Source organism: Rhinolophus hipposideros, assembly GCF_964194185.1.
Source record: "Rhinolophus hipposideros genome assembly, chromosome: 20".
Lineage (NCBI taxonomy): Eukaryota > Metazoa > Chordata > Mammalia > Chiroptera > Rhinolophidae > Rhinolophus > Rhinolophus hipposideros.
In genome coordinates this window covers 34,476,389-34,496,899 of record NC_138066.1, presented here as the reverse complement: position 1 = coordinate 34,496,899, position 20,511 = coordinate 34,476,389, and the positions used below count along the sequence as shown (strand labels likewise).

The 20,511-nt window shown below is 54.0% G+C and overlaps 1 protein-coding gene across 3 annotated transcripts; it reads left to right on the top strand.

Moving 5' to 3' along the window:
• The first annotated feature begins 1,779 nt into the window (after nucleotides 1-1,779).
• CACNB1 (calcium voltage-gated channel auxiliary subunit beta 1) lies at nucleotides 1,780-19,426 on the top strand. 3 transcript variants are annotated; one of them, XM_081028383.1, is made up of 14 exons: nucleotides 1,780-2,114; nucleotides 4,523-4,609; nucleotides 7,691-7,810; nucleotides 8,553-8,675; nucleotides 9,237-9,373; nucleotides 9,596-9,672; nucleotides 11,071-11,090; nucleotides 11,339-11,419; nucleotides 11,845-11,903; nucleotides 12,089-12,198; nucleotides 12,346-12,497; nucleotides 15,218-15,313; nucleotides 15,734-15,919; nucleotides 17,604-19,426. In XM_081028383.1, exons 1-14 carry the CDS (start codon nucleotides 2,031-2,033, stop codon nucleotides 18,063-18,065), a joined length of 1,794 nt encoding a protein of 597 aa, XP_080884509.1. In that variant the 5' UTR covers nucleotides 1,780-2,030; the 3' UTR covers nucleotides 18,066-19,426. The 3 variants fall into 3 exon arrangements, with proteins under 3 accessions (XP_080884509.1, XP_080884508.1, XP_080884510.1); XM_081028382.1 differs by lacking the exon at nucleotides 11,071-11,090 and adding an exon at nucleotides 10,071-10,225 and having other exon boundaries at nucleotides 17,604-19,425; XM_081028384.1 differs by lacking the exon at nucleotides 17,604-19,426 and having other exon boundaries at nucleotides 15,734-16,126.
• Nucleotides 19,427-20,511: the final 1,085 nt, after the last annotated feature.

Here is a 20,511-nt window from a genome sequence, read left to right as displayed (position 1 = left end):
GAATTTATGTTTGCGACTTGTAAAGGAAGACATTAAGACAACAAGCTCCTTGATGGCGGGAACCAGTGTTTTGTTTGGCTCAGTGTACTACAGCAGGCTTGGACCTTTGCACATAGTAAACATTTGAGAAATAGTATATTGGCTGAGTGGATGCATAGTTATGAAAGTTAAAAATTCGAACGACCCGACAACCCACAGTTCTTTCTCCCTGATCTGGAATACGCAATGCAAAAATCCAAGGAGAATATTCTGCGTTCTGGCTCTAAATCCTTGCTTGGTTGGCTCCAGCTAATCACCCCATCTCTATCATCTGAATTTTCCTGGCTGCTAAGTAGAGCTCAGAAGGTCAAAAAGAGAAAGGGGAACGAAATTCATACCACTTGCTCACAACACAATTACTGTCATCCTCATTTTACAGCTAAGTGAGGTAGTACAAATAAAAAATCCAGGTCTTTCTGACTGCAAAACCCATACCTCCTCTGTCATGCCAGGTTCTCCTGTGCCCAAAGCGCAGATGGGAAACCTGCTCAGGGTTGTTCACGAACAATGCTAACAGGCTTTATCCGCACCTTCCCTTTAAAGTAATGTGATTAGACAAACGACTTAGGCTGGCCATCCACTTGTGGAGGGTGAAGAGGAGGATTCGGTGTATTCAGTCCCTAGCAGAACACAGCAGGTTGGCCTTATATGTATTAGGGTCACTGAACCTGGGCAAATCTACATTCTACTTCTCATCTCACCTCTTTGTGGAGCAGGGGAAGGCGGAGAATAGGGAAGTAACAGGTCCTTCCATCATGACTGACCCCTGCACAGCACCTTACAACGTGGCCAAAGCCCCCAGCAACCCATCATTTAATTTCATTCTCCCTCATCCTCCCAATAATCCCAGGTGACAAAGACCCATTTTACAAACAAGGTGTAGTGATTTGTCCAGGTCCACACCACCACAAAGAGCCTGAGACCAAATTGGCACCAGGGTCTCTTACCAGGATCCCCTACTCTTCTCTCCACAGATCATGGTGGGTGGGGTCCACGCCCTGGATATTTGTCTCTATCTCAAGGATGAAGGGGGAGCAATTCCAGGTCAAAGGTCATTAGATTTGATTTTAGGCAGTCTCCTCTCTCAGCTCCATATTTCTTCTTCCTCTTTCTTCTCTCTTCCAAGGTACATGGACCTCACCCAGCCCCATTCCTGGCCTTTGGAAAGGCCTGGGGGATACTAACGACTAGGGGAGAAGGACTCCTGGATCTCTGAGATTTCTTGTTGCTGTTTCTGTTGGGACTCCCTTTGGACACCCTCCCCACCCCAGCTTCAAACTCCGGCCTGCCGGCACCGCGTTGGAGGGGAAGGGGCTTTTCTGTTTGGTTTAGGGAGGCCTGGGCCCACACAAGGGAGAAAGGAGTTAAAGCCGGGTCCCAGGATCACCGGGTCAGGGAAGTTCAGGTAGCCCAAGGTGGAGAGGAAGGGGGAGACCCGCTAGCAAGAGTGGTTTGGGACGTAAGGGGGACGTGGTGCCAGCCGTGTTAATCTGCGCTGCACCTCCATTAGCGCTTGGCACCTCCTGATAGCCGCCCCCCCTCCCCAGCCCCAAGGCAAGTTTCCACTCCCCACGCCCGTCCCCGCAGAGTAGGCTGCCTTCACCCCAGGCCAGTCCGAAGACAGAGCCAGCCGGATTCCAAAGCCAGGAGGGGCGGGCCTCCCTCCCGCCGTCCTCCCATTGTCTGCGCCGAGCAGGCGGAGGGGCTGCGAGGGGCGGGGCCGGGGCGGGCTGAGGGAGGGAGGGAGGAGGGGTTGGGGGAGCGGAGCGGGCGCGGGGAGATGCTGAGCCTTCAGGGGCGGAGGAGGCGGCGGCGGCAGTGGGGAGAGCGGGAGGAGGGAGGCAAGGCTGGAAGAGGGCAACCGCAGGCCGGGCCAGGTGGCTGGATCGGGTGCTGGCTGCGCTGCGCCGCTCTCGGTTCCGACGGCCTCTCTTTTGTGCTGAGGGCGCCCGGCTGGGCCGGGCCAGTGGCCGGAGGGGAGGCTCCTCTCCATGGTCCAGAAGACCAGCATGTCCCGGGGCCCTTACCCACCTTCCCAGGAGATTCCCATGGAGGTCTTCGACCCCAGCCCACAGGTGAGGCGTGGTGGCCGGGCCGAGGGAAGGGGGCCGCTCCCGCGGACCTTGTGGGGTCGGCTCGAGGGTCGCTGGGGAGGAAGGGGTTATGTGCCCGGCGCGGAGGAGAGAGGGAGCCTGTGCGCCCTCCGTTCCTGCAGGTTAATGATTGATGGGCGCTTGGCCCGGAGTTGGGCTGCGGTTTTGCGGAGCTGGAGGGGGCGGTTGGGCCGCCTGTCATTCTCGCCTCCTCGTGTCGCCCGCGTTCAGGGTCCCTGCTGCTCGGGTACCGGCTCCAGGGGGTTGAGAGCTGGGGGGATTCCAGGGTTGAGGGAGGCTAGAGAGAGAGCTCAATGGGGGCTACGCATAGCACGCTCAGGGGCGCAGGGCGGGGGTGGGTGAAGTGGGGGTGGCACTGGGAGATGGCGGAGGCGGTAGTCCGAGGGCGGCGCCAGCAGGCCTTTGGAGCCGCAGACACTGTCCCTCCAGGGTGGGGAAGGGGCCAGCCTCCATTCCTGCCACCTCAGCCACACCCCTATATTGGACCAGCTCCTCTCCAACACCCACGTTATCTCTCCCTCCTTACCCCCTCCCCCCAGCCCCGGAAAAAAACGCCTCTAAAGTTTGGAAAGTTGGATGGATGCCAACTCACTGAGAAGCTTTTACCTGGGGGAGGAAGTCTGCTGCCCCAACCCCACTCACGCTTCTCCTGTGCCCATGGGTTACCCCCAGGAAGGGGAATTCTTGGGTGTGGTGGGTGTCCATGTAGTTACCAGGAGGGTCTAGGGTGGTCGTGCCAGGGGCTTTTTTGGGGACATGTCCTTCTCCAATCTGTCAACACCCCAAGGCTAGGATAGCATTAACTTTTCTTGCTGTAGTTAGCCTGGAGCAACTGTAACCTCCATGATGTGGTTCAAGGGTGTGTGTGTGTATGGGGGGGAGTCAGGTCAGTCCTAAAAATACCTCCCTTCTCCACCCTAGGCCCCTTGGATCCTGGGTGGCAGCTGACTGGGGCCTTCCTTTCAGCTGTCCCTTGTCCCTCTGGGTGCCACTCCCTTTTCCCAGTCTGGGATGGTGGTGGGAGAGAGAGTCCGGAGCTCACTGGGGGAGTCTCTTAAATTCATAGAGATCCTCAATCCTAGAGGTTGGGTATGGGTCTGGTTTGAAGAGAGGGGTGGGAGGGAGGATTCTGGCCTTGCCAGGTGCCTTTCTCACCCGTCTATCCATCCTCTTTCCTGTACTGTACTCAGATCCAAGGAACCAGAGTTCCTAGTCTGGTCGTGGCTTATCAACCTTTTTTGGTAAAGAAACTCTAGGGTACAGGCTGTGGGGCTGGGGCTTGGAGGGCCTGAAACCTCAATCATCATCCTCTACTCCGGACTGGCCTCTGGCCAATATGTGTATGTGAGTTGGGAAGGGCAAAGAAGTAGCCCCCTTTACAGGAGGCCTGGCCACCTGAACGTGTGGTCAGGCAGTATCCACTCCAGCCAAATCAGGAGCCTAGCCAGTAAGACTGAGCCAGCCTACCCCAGGGACCTGTGGGGGCTATGTCCTAGGCTCCTCTTGGGGCAGGGCCAAGGGGCATTTAGATTGATGCAGCCTCATAGGTACCATGGGAACAGGATGTAGGTACTGGCAGCTGGAATCAGTGAATGCTTGATCCCTCTTGCCCCCTTGGGGAGAGGTGTGATCAGTGTGATTGTGAGGAGGGGGCTGAGAAACAGTCCTGCAAGGGTAGCTACCCCCCCTCTCCAGCTAAATCTGCCCCATGGCAGTGGGTAGGGATTGGGGTTAGATGTTTACATTCCAAATACTTTTCCAAGCCGCCCCCCACTCCCTCCCTGGAAATCTAGTTTGGGGTCTCCCAAGAGCCAAGAGCTGTCACTCCCCTCCCCACTCTGCGAAAAAGGAAATCATGAGTTGGGCATGAGAAAAGCCAGGCTGGGGCCTGTTGGCAGTTGGCAAATCCTCTTCTCTCTGGGGGCCACAGGCACACTCCGCCCCCGTCTGCTCCAGCTGAGGGGGAGAGGAATGGGAACCTTCCCCAGCCCTCTCTGCCCCACCCCCCAGCACTGCAGGCAGCCTCTCCCTTCCCCTGAGGCCACTGCAGCCTGCCCAGCATCTTAATTGGCTTTGCTGCCTAATGAGCCTCCAGCTATTCAGCGCCTTCCCCTTCCCAGCCTCTCTGGCGTGGTTTGGGGGTTTCCGTGTGTGCTTCCTAGGGCTCTCTTTCACTGTCCCCGACCCTCTGGTTGTGGTCTGGGGCCTCCCTCCCCCTGGGGCTGTACCATCTCGGGAAGAAGATGGGGGGCGCTGTTCAAGTCAGAGAATGATACTCCCAAGGCTTGGCTGTAGCTCTGGCCCTGATGGGATGAGGGTTGGAAAAGGGCCTTTCTGATTCCACTCTTTCCCCTTCCTGGCTTCTCCAGGGCAAATACAGCAAGAGGAAAGGGCGGTTCAAAAGGTCGGATGGGAGCACGTCCTCAGATACAACATCCAACAGCTTTGTCCGCCAGGTAATGGGGAGGTTGGGCTGAGAGGAGGGAGGTGGTTGGTTGGTGGAGCCCAGCGTTGGTGAGCTGGGTCTGAGGCTTTCTCCAGGCTCCTCCCCCATGTCATTTATCACCTGTCTGGAGCTACCCATCACCCTGACACCCCATGACCTCTTCTACATAGACTGTCAGCTGCACCCACTCCCTCAGCCCCCTCCCAGTCCCTCCCCCAGCACCAGGCACCAGCCCCTGCTGCCTGCGTCATCTCATTCAGGGACAGCCTGGCCTGCCTCCTTCTAGCTTGCTTCGGGCTGTCACCCACTCCCCCTGCCGGCTGTCTGCTTCCTTGTCCTCCCCCAGAATCTGACAGTGTGGAGTAGAGGCAGGTCCTAAGAAATGAGGAGCCAGGACATTTGAGTCCCTGGAACTCTAGTTAAGTATCAGTCAGGGAAATGCCCTCCTCAAATCTATATATGATTGTTCTTTAGTATGCAGAGAGAAAGTGTGTGAGGGAGGCAGGGTAGAGGCAGGAGGGAGTTGATTTTAGACAGGATTTTAGCTTAGCAGCCCAGACTGAAGCGGGGTGTGGGAGGGTGGGGTGTGTGTGTCACTTGAATAGCTTTCTGGGGTCTTCTGTGCTCAGTCAGGAAGATGCCATTTTCATTGCTGTTCTAATTCTCAACCCCAGGCCATCTCAGGCTCAGGGAGAGGCAGTGAGAGAGGCATGTGGTTGCTATGACTACAGAGCATCTCAACAAAGCCTGGTACCCAAAAAAGGCAAGGAGGGCTTGGGATCAGACAAGGAAAAGGAGTAGTTGAAGAGGAAATTGGCAGGGCGTCTGAGGGCAGAGAACAGTAGGGAGGAGGAGCCCCGTGGAGGTCAAGCCCCCCCTTGGGCCAGAAGAGAGAGGGTGGTGCCAGGCAGATCCACCACAGATTGGAGTGAGGCCCTTCTTTTTGATTCCTCTGTCTCCAGAGCACTTGGCACGTGTCTGCCTGACTTGGGTCAGAAAAGGGGCCTTTCGTCCCAACATCTCCTAAGTACACAAAAAAGAAGTCCTTTCTTCAGTCACTCCCTCATCCCTTCTGTTGCATTACTGGGCCAGGGCCGGGGCTAGGGGCTAGGAAGAATGACACTGCACTCAGTGTAACCCCTGTTGACAGAAAAAGGCCTTGGTTCCCTCAGTGTTTGGCAACCCAGGGTGTCAGACCCCAGCCTCCAATCCTTCCTGTCTTAGCTCCCTAGCTCTGACCACCCCCAGTAGGTGGCGGGGAGTGTGGGGGGGCAGTCCTTGCCACATCTCTGAGCTAAATATACCCCAGCAGTTTGCACATGTAGCAACTCTGCTTGAAACCTGAGCCCCCTGGGGGAACAGGCAGTTTGGGCCACCTCCTAGGCCAGCAGGGCCAGGCACTGAGGGCCCCGGGATGGAGGTGCCCAGCCGGACCCTTGTGGTGGTAAGCTGGGGATGGGGAGGGTCTAGGTGGGAGCAGCCCCTCAGGAAAGCTGGTGGGGTGGGCCTTCACTCCAGCCTGTCTCGGCCTCCTCACTGTTTCCCTGCTTCCCGCCATTCCTGATAGGTCTGTGTGTATACATGTGTGTTTGTATGTGTGTATATGTGCATGCATGTGTGCATGAGTGTGTTGGGTCAGTAAGTGCATCTCGGCCACTCTATCTCTGGGTCTGGTTCTCTGGCTTTCTGCACATCCGTCTCCCTGACTCTGCGAGCTCCCGTCAGAAGGGGTGAAAAGCAGTAGTAGGTTAGCTGGTTTTCACTCTCCTCCATTTGCATCTTTGTCTCTTTTCCAGCTTCTGTTAGCGACCTCAGCCCCCACCTCTCACCTTTTCCTTCATAAGTCTCCCATTTTTATGATTTGGCTGGGAAAAGGATGGGCAACTGCACTAGCTAATGACCAGGGCCTTCTAGGAAAGGTGAGACTTTGTCTTCTTTTCCCAGATCCCTTCCATACCAAGCTAATGGGCATTTCTGGTCAAGCGACACTTTCATGCCCTCAGGAAAAAACCCCCATATCTCCACAGTCCTGTTCTTTCCCCCACCTCACCTCCCACCCTTGTAGCAACAGCAACGCTGCACAGTGACACAAATCCACATTTCCTGGCTCCTGCCCTCATGTGCTACACACCCTCAGGGACACTGACACCTAGGGCACCCCCCGTATGCACTCATGTGTACCTGTCTGCATTCAGTCACACTACCCAGCATATATCATAGAACATACCCTCTTACACACACTGGAAGTTGCACCTCCAAGCACATCCATGAGTAAGCATGTTCATTCACACTGTGGGTCTGGACAGGCTATGTGTATCTTAACACATGTGCCTGCATCTCTGAAGGAGTTGTGCTCTAGGATGGTCAGTGTGGTTAAGGCCAGCTTCCTGGCACGGCCAGACTTCTGAGCCAGCCTTAAGCCTGGCATCTGCAGGCCTAGTCCTGGGGAAAGGCCTGCCCCACGTCCTGCTCTTAACTTGCCTCTTCTTTCTGAACCACCCCAGGAATCTTGGACTCTCTTTTTGTATCTTATGAGAGCCTGAAGGTTGGGACTCCCCTGATTCTGGCAGGGGACATAGGATTCTATCTTCCTTCAACCTTGAGCAGAAGATAGCAGTATTTTTGGTGGCCCCATCATGCCGAGCATGCTGCCCACTGCCAAGAGTGCAGAAAGCTCAGGTCTATGCCAGCGGCTATCGTCCCTGAAAGGACCCACTGGGCTTCTGCTGATTCTGTCTCAGACAGTGCTGGGGGCAGGAGAGGGAAGGAGGAGCAGAGAGTGGAGACTCGTCCCCTGGCACTCCTCTCCTATGCTTTGCCCCTATCAGGTTCCTGTCCCTCCCTGGGCCCCAAGCAGCTGTCCTTGGACCTGCCTTAACCCCTGGCTTGCTGCTGTCACCCTTCCTAGGGCCACACTCTTCCCTCAGTCCCTGATTCCTTCCATCTAGTACCACCTTCTTCTAGCCCTTGTGGCATCATGCTGGGTGGCTGGGGCTTGAGGCATCCGTGATGGGTGGCACTTCCCTGCCTTCCGAGGCCCAGGAGCTGGGGAGGCAGCAGTACCCTGAGTTGGCCCCCTGTCTGTTTTCAGGGTTCAGCGGAGTCCTACACCAGCCGTCCATCGGACTCTGATGTGTCTCTGGAAGAGGACCGGGAAGCCTTAAGGAAGGAGGCAGAGCGCCAGGCATTAGCCCAGCTCGAGAAAGCCAAGGTGAGAAAGAAGGGAGGGGCTGTGCTGGCATATTTTCACCACCCTCAGGCCTTGGAGACAGCCTGGGCATACTGAGGGTCAAGTCTTGGCTCAGCTACTTCCGAGCTGGTGTGCGCTGGGCCTCAATGTGCCTCTGTCTTTGTAAAGTGTGGGCTATGATACCGACCTCCGTATACAGTGTAGTAAGTGTCTGTTTCCACACATAATAGGTGCTTGAGAAGTGCTAAAAATTTACACTTCTTTCTGGAGTCAAACTTCCTGGGCTGACTCTTAAAGCTGCATGATCTTGGGCAAGTCACTTAACCTTTGTGAACTTTACTCTCCTCATTCATTAAAATGAAGAGAAGAATACTTAACTTCATAGAATTTTTGTGAGGAATAAATGAGATAGTACACGTGAAACATGTAATGTAGTACCTGGCACACTAAACGGAAGCTGCTATCATCATGATTGTTGCTATTATTCCTTCTGGGTGTCCTTCTGGGTTCCCCCACCACTAATACATATTCCCCAGTGTCCCCTCCACTCTGTGAGAGCTGAATTCTAGTTTTTGCTTTCTTTTTTTATTGTGAAATTTAACATACATACAAAAAAAAAAAAACTATGTAAACCATTCAATGTGCCTTTTAATGAACAGTTTACAAAGCAAATCTCCACATAATCACCACCCCCGTCAGGCAGTTGTGCATTGTATTATGGTTTAAGCCTCTGGTTGTTTTCCTCCCTGTGTGCCTCCTCTAGACAAAGCCAGTGGCATTTGCTGTGCGGACAAATGTTGGCTACAACCCGTCTCCAGGGGATGAGGTGCCTGTGCATGGAGTGGCCATCGCCTTCGAGCCCAAGGATTTCCTGCACATCAAAGAGGTGGAGAGAACACGGCATCTGGAGGGAGGGCAGGGCAGTGGGTGCCGGGAGAAGGGCAGCCAGATCTATAGTGGAAAAAGACTTCTGAGCCACGCTGGGCTGAGTCTGCTGTGTGACTTTAGACAAATGTCTCCACCTCTCTGAGCCTCTAATTTTTCATTGGTAAAATGGGGTAGTAATGCCTAGGTCACATGGTTGTTGGGAAGGTTTGTGATGATGCCTGTAAGTGGAGTGGCAGTTTGCCAGGCACATGTAGATGTCAGCATTTACTTCTCTGCCATTCCAGGGTTGGGCGGACACGTGGGGAGGAAGGACTCTCAGAAAAGGGATGTGCTGGAGGCGGGGTGGTCCGTGGCCCAGGAGGATGCTGGTCCTGGATTTGTTTTGAGAATTGGGAGCTATACTCAGAGGCTGGAACCAGGGGCTGGGCTCTCTGAGGTTGCCACACCCTGGGCAGGGGAGGCAAGTCCAGGGGTGGTTTCCCCTGGAGGGTGGCTGCTGGCTTGCATATCCAATCTCCCTCTTGGTCTCTCCCACCCCACTTGCTGCTGTTGTTTGCAGAAATACAACAATGACTGGTGGATTGGGCGACTGGTGAAGGAGGGCTGTGAGGTCGGCTTCATCCCCAGCCCTGTCAAACTGGACAGTCTGCGTCTGCTGCAGGAACAGAAGCTGCGCCAGAACCGCCTCAGCTCCAGGTGTCTGGCTGGGGGCGGGGCACTGCCAACCCCTGAGAGGCCCTGCAGCCAGGACTAGATTTCAAGGGTTGACCCATTGTCCTGAGGGCACAGAGCTGCCTGTGGCATCACCAGAGGGGCGGGAGCACCTTGGGGGAAGGGCAGCATGTGAGAGAACAAGATTCCTCCACTTTCACACCCACCCCTTTGCTCAGAGCTCCGTTTGCCTCTCTGCCCACACAGCAAATCAGGTGACAACTCCAGCTCCAGTCTGGGAGACGTGGTGACTGGCACCCGCCGCCCCACGCCCCCTGCCAGTGGTAAGAGCTGCCGCCTCCCCAGGGAGTGGGGAGGGCTCCAGGGTGGAGTGGTCTCCCCACTGCCTTTCCCCTCCTTTCCCTGTAGTAGTGGGTACCCCAACCTCAGTCCTCCAAACACATCTAGGGGTCTGCTTTCCATGAAGAGTAGGGTACCCACACGCTGGGCCGGTCAGCGCCCGTCCTCTCATGTCTCTCCTTTCCCATTTCTTTGGTAGCTCCATCTCTCTGCCTGACTCCCCTCCCCCTACACCCCATTCGTTTCTCCCAGCCCTGTTCCATTCACCTCTTCTTCTTTCTTTTTTCCCCATCCCATCTCTGCGTTCTGTGTTTGTGTCGCCATGTCCATCTCACTCCTCCCCACCTCGCCTCCCTCCCTCTCTTCTGACTCTCCGGTCCAGGTAATGAAATGACTAACTTAGCATTTGAACTAGACCCCATAGAGTTAGAAGATGAGGAGGCAGAGCTTGGGGAGCACAGTGGCTCTGCCAAGACTAGTGTTAGCAGTGTCACCACCCCGCCACCCCATGGCAAACGCATCCCCTTCTTCAAGAAGGTAATTCTTCCTGGGCTCTTACACGAGGGGAGGGGGTCAGGGCCCAGCTCTTTTGCGGGGTGGGGGGTGAGGGGGGAAGCTGGAATGGATTCAGGTGTGGTACCGGCATGATTCTGTGGCGATCCAAGCTTCCTGCTGAGGAGAAGGGAGGGGTAGAATGGCACAGAGGACAGGCACATCCGTCTCCACACATAATCCCACCCTGGTCCACTGCACAGGAAGGGATGGTTCTTGCAATCGAAGCACCCCTTCCCTTGTAAGGTCTCCCCCGAGCCCCCAGCATCAGGGTCTGGTGCTAATGAAACCTGACCTTTCCCCTCACTACCAGTGGGATATTCCATGTTTGCCCCGCACCCCTGCATGTGAAGGGGAGAGTGGAATGGTGACCCTTCTTTGCCCTTTTCAAACTCCATGGGACCAGGGTGGGCTAGGACTCCGTGTGGGGGTCTACTGGCTGCACAGAAGGACAGTTAAGGGAACCCTTAAAATGGGCCTATACTGGGGGCAAGAGATGGGCACTAAAGTAAGAGCTGTCACCCTTCCCAGCTCTTTTCCAAGATCCAGAAAGGGGGTCTTGTTATGTCTGAATATTCCCAAGTCCACTAGACTGATTGTCAGTCCCACTCCCAGCCCTGATCCAGGGTCATCTCTGGCTCCCCTTTGGCATGGGGGTCCCACCCCACCTCTAGCTCTGTCTGTCACTAACACGCATGCCCTGTTATCTCTCCTCGTCTGCCTGCTTTTCCTCCCCCTCTTGTCCTGGCTCCTTCCTTGCCCTCTGCCCCTGCCTGGGTACCTTCCCTTCTTTCCTCCCCCTCCCGCCTCTTGGCAATCTCTGGACCCAGCCAAACAGAAGCAGAAGTCGGTGAGTATCACAGCTTTCTATGTCCCCCCTCCCCCCACCCTGGGGTGAGCTAGGGAGATCTTCTAACACCCATTCCCATATCTGCCTCCTGGTTCTCCCTGGCCATCCCTCCCCACCCCCACCCTGATCCCCACATCTGGGCTTTGGGACCAGGGAGAGGAAAGGATGCATGGGGGTGCCTGGAGGCTGGGAGAGAGGTGCTAACGCCATCTCCACTTCGGGGTTTCCCCTCCCTCCTTCCCCTCCAGACAGAACATGTGCCCCCCTATGACGTGGTGCCTTCCATGAGGCCCATCATCCTGGTGGGACCGTCGCTCAAGGGCTATGAGGTAGGAACCCTGAGTGGAAAGTGGACCCAGAGGGGCCCAGACCTCCAGAGAGACTCCAAAGAAAGGTTCAGATGCCAGAGAGATCCCTGGGAAGGGCCCAGGTTCCCAGGGGATGCTCCCCTTCAGAGAAATTTCCCAGAGGGTCCCAACCCTCAGGGAGACCCACCCAGAAGAGTCCAGTCCCTCCCAAAACTCCCCCAGAAGAGTCCTCCCAGAGGTCATACCTAGCAGGACCTTTGGAATCAGAGATCATATTGGCGTCCCCTCAGTCTCAGAAGCAATTTCCCTCCCCCTTCTCAGGGGCCCATTCATCTCAGGAATTTAAGAAAATGGAATGTGAGGGTGCAAATAACCAGCAGCTCACCCTTCCTGACTGGCTTTAAACACCTGTTTCTCCTCCCTGCCACCCCAACCCCCATCCTCAGGTTACAGACATGATGCAGAAAGCTTTATTTGACTTCTTGAAGCATCGGTTTGATGGCAGGTAAGATCCTGGGAGCTAGCTACCCCCTTCCACCGTGGTCCTCTGCTGCTGGGGATGGGCAGGCTGGCTTGCATGATCATCCGGGGACTCTGGGACCGAGGGATAGGAGGCAGTCCTGGAGCCTGGGGAGTGGGCAGGGCATTCTAGCCTCCCCGACACCTGACTCCCTTTGTCCTGTCCCCCAGGATCTCCATCACACGTGTGACGGCGGACATTTCCCTGGCTAAGCGCTCAGTCCTCAACAACCCCAGCAAACACATCATCATCGAGCGCTCCAACACACGCTCCAGCCTGGGTGAGCTCACCCCTCAGCCCCCGTCTTTGGAGCCAGATGTGGGAGGGGAAGTAGGTGGGGGGCATCTCCAGAAGTGTGCTATCCACTTACTGCCTCCTGGGGGGCTCCCTCACATTTCCCCCTTCCCCATGACTCCATGTCCCCCAGCTGAGGTTCAGAGCGAGATTGAGCGAATCTTCGAGCTGGCCCGGACCCTTCAGTTGGTTGCTCTGGACGCCGACACCATCAACCACCCGGCCCAGCTCTCCAAGACCTCACTGGCCCCCATCATTGTTTACATCAAGATCACTTCTCCCAAGGTGCGTGCAGGAGTCGGACCCTAGTGGGGACAGGAGCGCTCAGGAGTCAGGCTGACTATTTAAATCCCAGCTACTGCTTACTAATGTGTGACAGTCTCCCCAGCTTGACTTTCCTTCTCTGTAAAACTCCATCATACAGATATTGTGAAGATTCAACCTAAAGTGAATACTTAGCACTTAGCAAAGGGTCTGACATCATGTACCCCATCATGTATTAGCTCTATAATATTACATAAAGAATCATATAAATATTTTATTGGGGTTGTGCAGGCCAGTCCCCTGTCTCCACTCTGGTTGACCTTCCATCTTTGGTCCTGAAAACTGAAAGAAATCTGTGCTTGTTGTCCCAGTGTCACTCGGCTACTTGACAGTTGGGAGGTCTTTGCTGTCTTTGGATTTCAGCCCTTTTTGCCGCACTGTCCTCATTTGGACCTTGATAGAGATGAAATCGGTAGGAAGGCTGATTTACTTCTTTGTCATATTGCAGCCCCATTTTTTCCCCCCTCCTAGATATTAGTGGGAGTTTGAGGAACATGGAGGGCAAGTGTAGGTGAAGGATTTGAAGTTAGAAGACAGCATGGGGTTCAAATCCTAGCTCTGGTTGGCTTATTAATTAATTAGATTTTGTTGTTGGTTTTCTGACTGTTATTTTCATTGAAATTGAGGCCGCTGAGCCTCAATTTCTTCACCTATGGAATGGGGATTATAATCCCTTCCTGTGTTATTGGTGAGAGGATTCAAGGTGATAGTGTAACGAGCCCAGAGTTCTGTTTGATTTCATGATGGCAACTAGGGGTGGCAGTTGTTATTATCCATGTAGCACCCTATGAACTGAGCACTCAGTTACTTAACCTTAATCTTTCTGAGTCCTAAATTTCTAATGAGCATAAAGGGCATGATAAGATCTAAGTACTTCCTCAGGGTGATTGAAAGGATCAAATGAGATAATAGATGCAAAAATACTTTGTGAAGTAGAAAGTAAGAGATGGAAGAGCCCCGACTGGGTTAAGGGTGGAGACTCAGAGTTCAGACTGCCTGGCTTTATGCCCAGTGCTGCCACTTACCAGCACTATGCTCCTTTGGCAGGTCACCTAACGTCTCCACGCTTCAGGTTTCTCATTTGCAAAATAGGGATCCTCAAATGGTGGTTGTGAAGATTAAATAAATGGATTACCCATGCAAAGTGGCTGGTACCTGCTAACACTATATCTATTCTACTTTTTTTTTAATTAAGATATTTAGTTTAAAGTAATTTTACATTTACAGAAGAGTTGCAAGAATAGTAAAAGACTTCTCATTCTTGGAATACCTTTCGCTCAGATTCACTGTTTTTTTAAAAGCTTTATTGAGAGATGATTCACATATCATTCACTTAGCCATTTCAAGTATACAATTCCATTTTTTTCAGATTCACTAATTTTGCATTTTGCCTCATTTACTTTATCTGTCTCTATCGTTTTTTAAAATTGGGGAATATTGGGAAACAGTGTGTTTTTCCAGGACCCATGAGCTCCATGTCAAGTCGTTGTTTTTTGGGTTTTTTTTGGCAATCTGGTTGTGGGGGTGCAGCTCAGTTCCAGGTCAAGTCGTTGTTTTCAATCTAGTTGTGGAGGGCGCAGCTCACTGGCCCATGCGGGAATCGAACCAGCAACGTTGGTGTTATGAGCACTGCGCTCTAACCACGGAGCAAACCGGCCGCCCTAGCTTTCTCTACCTTTATGTATGTATGTATTATATACATAAGCATTGGAATGTAAGTTGTGGATATTGTATGCCTTTGTCCCTAAATACTTCAACATGTATTTCTTAAGAACAAGGACGTTAACTTAACCACAGCATAATTGCCAAATTCAAGAAATGTTATCTAAAATACAGTCCATCTTCACTTCTCACCAGGAGTCCCAATAATGACCTGTGTGGAGTTTCCCCCTCAATCAAGGATCATGTGTTGCATTTAGTTGTTGTAGCCCTTTGGTTTTCTTTAAGCTAGAACAATTCTTCAACCTTTCTTGGATTTTCATGATACTGACATTTTTGAAAAAGTACAGATCACTTGTTTTGTAAACTGTTCCTTAGTGTTGGTTTGTCTGATGTTTTCTTCATGATGAGATTTAGGTTTTTGCCGTTTGGGTAGGAATATCACCAAAGTGATGTGTCCTGAGTGCATTGCATCGGGGCACATGATGTGGGTTTGTTGCATTGTTGCTGATGTTAACTTTGGTCACTTAGTGAAGGTTGTGGCTTTGTTTTAGCTGCTATTATTGAGTGAGAATAATAATAGTGGTTACCTAATGGGATTATTGTCAGGACTAAGTGAATTGATTGTGTATAAAGCACCGAATAGTGCCAGTACCTAGCAAGTGCCCCATATAGCATGGCTGCTGTTATCATGCAGGGGAAATTGGCCCCGAGAATGAAGCCTGGAAAGAAGCTGAGAGGGGCTGGGATGAGAATCACTGCCCTTCATATAGCCACGGCTAGGAGAACTTCCCAGGACAGGCTGCCATGAGTCCTGAGGGAGCCTGAGTGTTGTGTATGATGTCCCGAGCTTTAGAAATCACCTTCCAGAGCTGCACCTCTAAGGAGGTAGCCAGGGCTGAGAGTCATTGAACGTACCCCAGCCCCGACACTGGCTCTCCACCCTGGCTCCAACCAAGACCTGCCTTTCTGACTTGCTGCATTACGGGGTTCCTCTAGCTCTTCTTCTCTCCCCAAACCAGGTACTTCAGAGGCTCATCAAGTCTCGAGGGAAGTCTCAATCCAAACACCTCAATGTCCAAATAGCAGCCTCAGAGAAGTTGGCGCAGTGTCCCCCCGTGAGTACTCAGACCCAGGGAAGGACGGGTGGAAGATTTGGGTTCTGGCTTCCTCTGGCTTGCATGGGAGACAGAGTGACCAGCAACCCCTGGGCTGGGTCCACAGGGGCAGACTGGTCTGAGGGGACAGAGTGCTGGACAGGCAGTCAGAAACTGCCTTCAAGCCCCAGAAGCACTACCTCTCTGTGGGGAGGAAGCCTTAAATCTAAAATGAGGGAGTTGGATTATGTGGGTGCCAAGACCTCTTACAGTTCTGCCGAGGCATACATGAGTGTTCTCCTCTTCCTGGACATCCAGAGGTCTCTTTTTAACTTTGTCCTCCAACCCGCTGACTCCCTGCCCACTGTGCCCAGGCCACACACTCACCCCCTTGGTCGCGCCTGGCTCATCCCAGCCCCACCCCTAACCCCGCCTCCACAGGAAATGTTTGACATCATCCTGGACGAGAACCAATTGGAGGATGCCTGTGAGCACTTGGCAGAGTACCTGGAAGCCTATTGGAAGGCCACACACCCGCCTAGCAGCACGCCTCCCAATCCACTGCTGAACCGCACCATGGCCAGTGCGGCCCTGGCTGCCAGCCCTGCCCCTGTTTCCAACCTCCAGGTACAGGTGCTTACCTCACTCAGGAGAAATCTCAGCTTCTGGGGCGGGCTGGAGGACACACAGCAGGCCAGGGAGGTGCCCCAGCAGCAGGAGTACACCATGTAGATGCCCCGCATCTCCCTCCCTGCCAGGGCCCGGAACTGGAGCGCAGGGAATGTGGGGAAGGAAGGAAAGAGCTTTATTTTATAAAAAAATGTGGTGAGTGGCAGTTTCTGGTGTCTGTGGTTTTTGGGGCTGGCTGGTGTTTCCTGGGACTGGTCCCATAGGACTACATCTGCTGCTTTGGGTGCTTTTAGGGATGAAGCCTGATTAGGGGCCTTATAAGACAAGTGACTAGAAAGAAAACATGAAGAAGACTGATAGATTCTTTCGCCGGACTCCATACCTATTTTAGACCCAACAAGTGGTCATGGCATTTTAGTGGTCACAGCAGGGGGCCTCAGACCCAGAATCCCACAGAGCAGGGACCATTAAACCCAGTGGGACTGCCCCCTCCCCTAAACTCCTAACCCCAGAAGTCCCCTCAGAAGGGTCCCAGAATGTAGCAGTTTCTGTGATTGATTGGACATTCTGTTCTCCCAGTGAAACAGATTCTTGGAAAGGGCCTCTTGTGGGTGCCCCGCCATGGGAGCCATGGCCGATCTCTGAGGTCACATCATTAAGTATTTGCTTCTAGAGTAGAGTTAGAAAGAACCCCATTCTAAACTGTTGCTTTTCAAATTTGTTTTCAGCGACAGATCCCATTTCTTTACTGAATCTTATATGGGAGCTCATGTAGATAACATCCTTGCTCTGCTCCGAGGGAGCGAGTGGCTTGGCCTCCATTTCACCTCCATGGGGACCCATAAAGCACATCTGTGCCCGCCTCACCCTGCCCCCCCAACCCAGACCTCCACAGAACAGTTTGGAAACTGCTGCTCTAATCCCCATCACACCACCAGAGAGAAACTGGGCCACAGAGAGGGGAGCCATTAGCTTAGGGTCACACAACTTAAAAGGGCAGGGGCAGGACTAAGACCCAGGCCTCTTTGCACCCACATGGCAGCCTCCGTGGTGGCAGTGGCCATCAGGTCACCTTCATGTGGCATTTGGTGCTGAGGACATTGGGCCACCTCATCGTCTCCTGTGGGAGATGGAGACCTGTCGCCGTTCTCTAGGCTGCTGCTTTGAGTCTGCTGGGGATTGGGGAGGAATCCATCTGACTGGGACAGGCGGAAGTATGGGGTTCTGGAGGTCTCTGGTTAGGGTCTGGTTTGTGCTGAAGGAGCTGGGCTTAGTGAGCTTGAGCTGAAATCCCCTTAATATGTTGGGAAAACAGGCAACGACTAACTTAATCAGTCACTAATGAGTAGCAATACTAATGAGCTGTTAATGATGACTTACCCTAAGACAGCATTAATGACGTGTGTTGAAGCGAAGACTAATTGTTCTTGGGCTCTGTACCATGGTTACCAGGAGAGTTCACGCCTCCTCACGCCTTAGGAAGGTTGAGAGCCCCCCCCCCCCCACCAGAGGAGCTAAAGTGCCGAGGTCTGGCTGGGCGCTAGAGCCACCCCCTAGAGCCAGTCCCCTCCTCCCTCAGTTGGGCTGGTGTCTGGGTGCCCGCACTAATCTGCCTTGCTTTGTTGTGTTTCTCTCACCCCTGCTTGATCTGCATGGTGTGTGCCGTCTGTCTGCTAACCAGGGACCCTACCTTGCTGCTGGGGACCAGTCGCTGGAACGGGCTACCGGGGAGCACGCCAGCGTGCACGAGTACCCCGGGGAGCTGGGTCAGCCGCCAGGCCTTTACCCCAGCAGCCACCCACCTGGCCGGGTGGCCACCGGACGGGCACTGTCCCGTCAGGACACATTTGATGCCGACGCCTCTGGCAACCGAAACTCTGCCTACACGGAGCCGGGAGACTCGTGTGTGGACATGGAGACCGATCCCTCAGAGGGGCCAGGGCTTGGAGACCCTGCTGGGGGCAGCACCCCACCAGCCCGTCAGGGATCGTGGGAGGATGAGGAAGACTATGAAGAGGACGTGACTGACAACCGGAATCGCAGCCGGAATAAGGCCCGCTACTGCGCGGAGGGCGGCGGTCCAGGGCTGGGGCGCAACAAGAACGAGCTGGAGAGCTGGGGGCGGGGTGTTTACATCCGCTGAGGGGCAGGGGCCACACGGTGGGGAGGAAGGGCTCTGAGCCCCAGGGAGGGGAGGGACAGCGGGCTCACCTCCGGGGACGTATCTTGCCTCCAGGGGGCGCTGTCTCCCTCCTTTCAGATGCCTTTGCTCAATGTTTGGGGTTTCTTGGGTGGTAGCAGCCCAGTTCCTGGGAGTCCTTAAACCCCGGCTGTAGGTTCTTATCTACCTGCTGTGGATGGATGGGGGGTGCCCACCTTTCTGCAGTGTCCCCATTCCCCCACCTAAGGGGGCTCTCTCCCAGAGAAAAGGTGCACTTCCTTAACTCTTTCTACTTGGGGCTCTAATGAAGGGTTCTAAATGGGGTGGCCCTTTTTTCAACCTGGAACATTTGGGAATGGTAGGGGGCTTTTCCTGGAGAGGGAGACCACAGACTTTCCCATGAGGATTCTCTTCCCCCAAACCCCAGATCCAGGTCCCTCACCATGCCCAACCCTCCCCCCAGCTTTCTGGCAGCATTGTCTGGTAGGAGACAGCTACAGGATGGAAGCCCCTTGGGGAGGGGTCTGGATAGAAACTGGCAGGCCTCAGATGTAGGGCCATCTGCCTGCCTGGGACCTAACACTGAGGAGTGGGCAACCCGAGACGGCTGCTACCCACCCCACCACCTCCATGCCCCAGCCTTTGCCTGATCCAGGAATGAGCTTTGCCTACAACATCCTTTGCCTGCTGCCATCGAAGGAGGGGCTCTCTGTGTCTGAGCCCCCTGTCCCTGTGTCCCCTGGGTGTGGAGCCCATGGAACGCTCTGGTTCGCCTCATTTTGAAACCAAAAACTCATTCACTCACGGTGAGGCCCCAGGAGAGAGGCCCTGTGGGTGGGTGCCCAAGAAATGATCACCACCCCAGGGGTTTCCTTGGGACCACGGACCTCCCTGGGGGGATTGGCTGCTGCTGCTGCTGCTCTATATTTGCCTCTTGTGATCCTGTCCTTTACCCACGTCCACTTCACTCCCCCTGGAAGCCTTTGTACCCCGTCTGCTCTGGAGTGTCCTCTGTCCAGCATCTCCATAGGCCAGCAGCCCTGCCCCTCCCCAGCGTCTCAGCTGGGCCAGAGAGAGCCGATTGTGCCAATGACGACTGGGCCTTGCCTGGATGCCCACCTCAGGGATGGGCACCTCATGCCTGTCTCACCACCTCCTGTGCCAATGTTGTCTCACCCCCCACCTGGGGGTGGGGTGCAGCTTCCACTTACTGGTTAGAAGAGACCACTGCCCACCCTTTCCCCCCTCCCTGTCTGGTGTCCTGTGCCCCCATCTGTCTGTCTGTTCGTCTGTAATCCCCTAGAAGTATTTTACCACATATAAAACCGCCACCCTGTCCTTTGCGGCGCCTCCTGAGCCTGCTTCTTTGTTTCCGCCACACAGTAGCCGACCTAGCGATGTGAGAACTGCCGCCATGCAGGGGGGTTGAAGGGGTGCACACAGAAGTAAGCTGTGCCCTGAGAGTTTACTCAACAAGAGAGATGGCACTTTCTTGTGTGGCTCTGATGCATTACATTCAAGCCTGACAGGAGCTGCGTGGATATCTCAGTCCCCACTCATCCTCAAACACCATGCCTAACCCATCTCCCCGTAAGTAGAGCCAGGAAAAATGGGAAGCTGAGGCCGGGAAATAGGGTGTCATTCGGTGGGTGAGCTCCAGACCCACTGGCACAATATCTTAAAGGCTTGTGCTTGTTTTTCTGCTCCTGTGGCCTCAGCTGCTCCCCAACACCTCAGGGAAGGGAGGGGCTGAGCTTCCGGCTTTCTCCACAGATGCCACCACAACTACCATTCTCCCGGACCCTACTAACTAGGCATGGGGGTGGGGAGGAGGTCTACTTGCATGGAGGAGCAGAGAAAATCAGGGACTCACCCAGTCCTATCCTGAGAGAAAGATCAAGAGTGAAGAAGAAAGCGGGTGACTGCCAGTTTTTGCCATCATCAGTTGGCAGGATGCGAACTTCTGACGGTTGTTACTGCTGCTGTCACCTGTATCCTGCCTCATGTAGCACCTACCAACTTTTACTCCTGGTTCTTGTTTTGTGGTGGTGGGGGGTGGTGGTGACCTAAAGGGCTAGAGCTCCTGGGTCCTTCACCTGAGTGTTCCTGTGCAAAATGTGTTTGCGTACAGAGGGCAACAGACATCCAGGTGCGCCAGATGAAGGCTTAGCAGACCCAAGAAAAGAGGAACTGGGCAGGCCAACAAGGTCAAATCACTGGCCCAAGGTTCCTGGGGAGTTGATAGCAAAGCTAGCTAGCAGACACTGCTGGGACTGGAGTCCAGCCTCTGCCTCCCAGTGTAACACTCGCATTGCCTTGCAATGCAATCAATGCTTCATTCCTGTATTTGTTAAATATTTACTGAGCACCTACTATGTACCAGGCACAAGTCAAAATGGCAATTCAGGACCGCACAATGAGCTCTTTG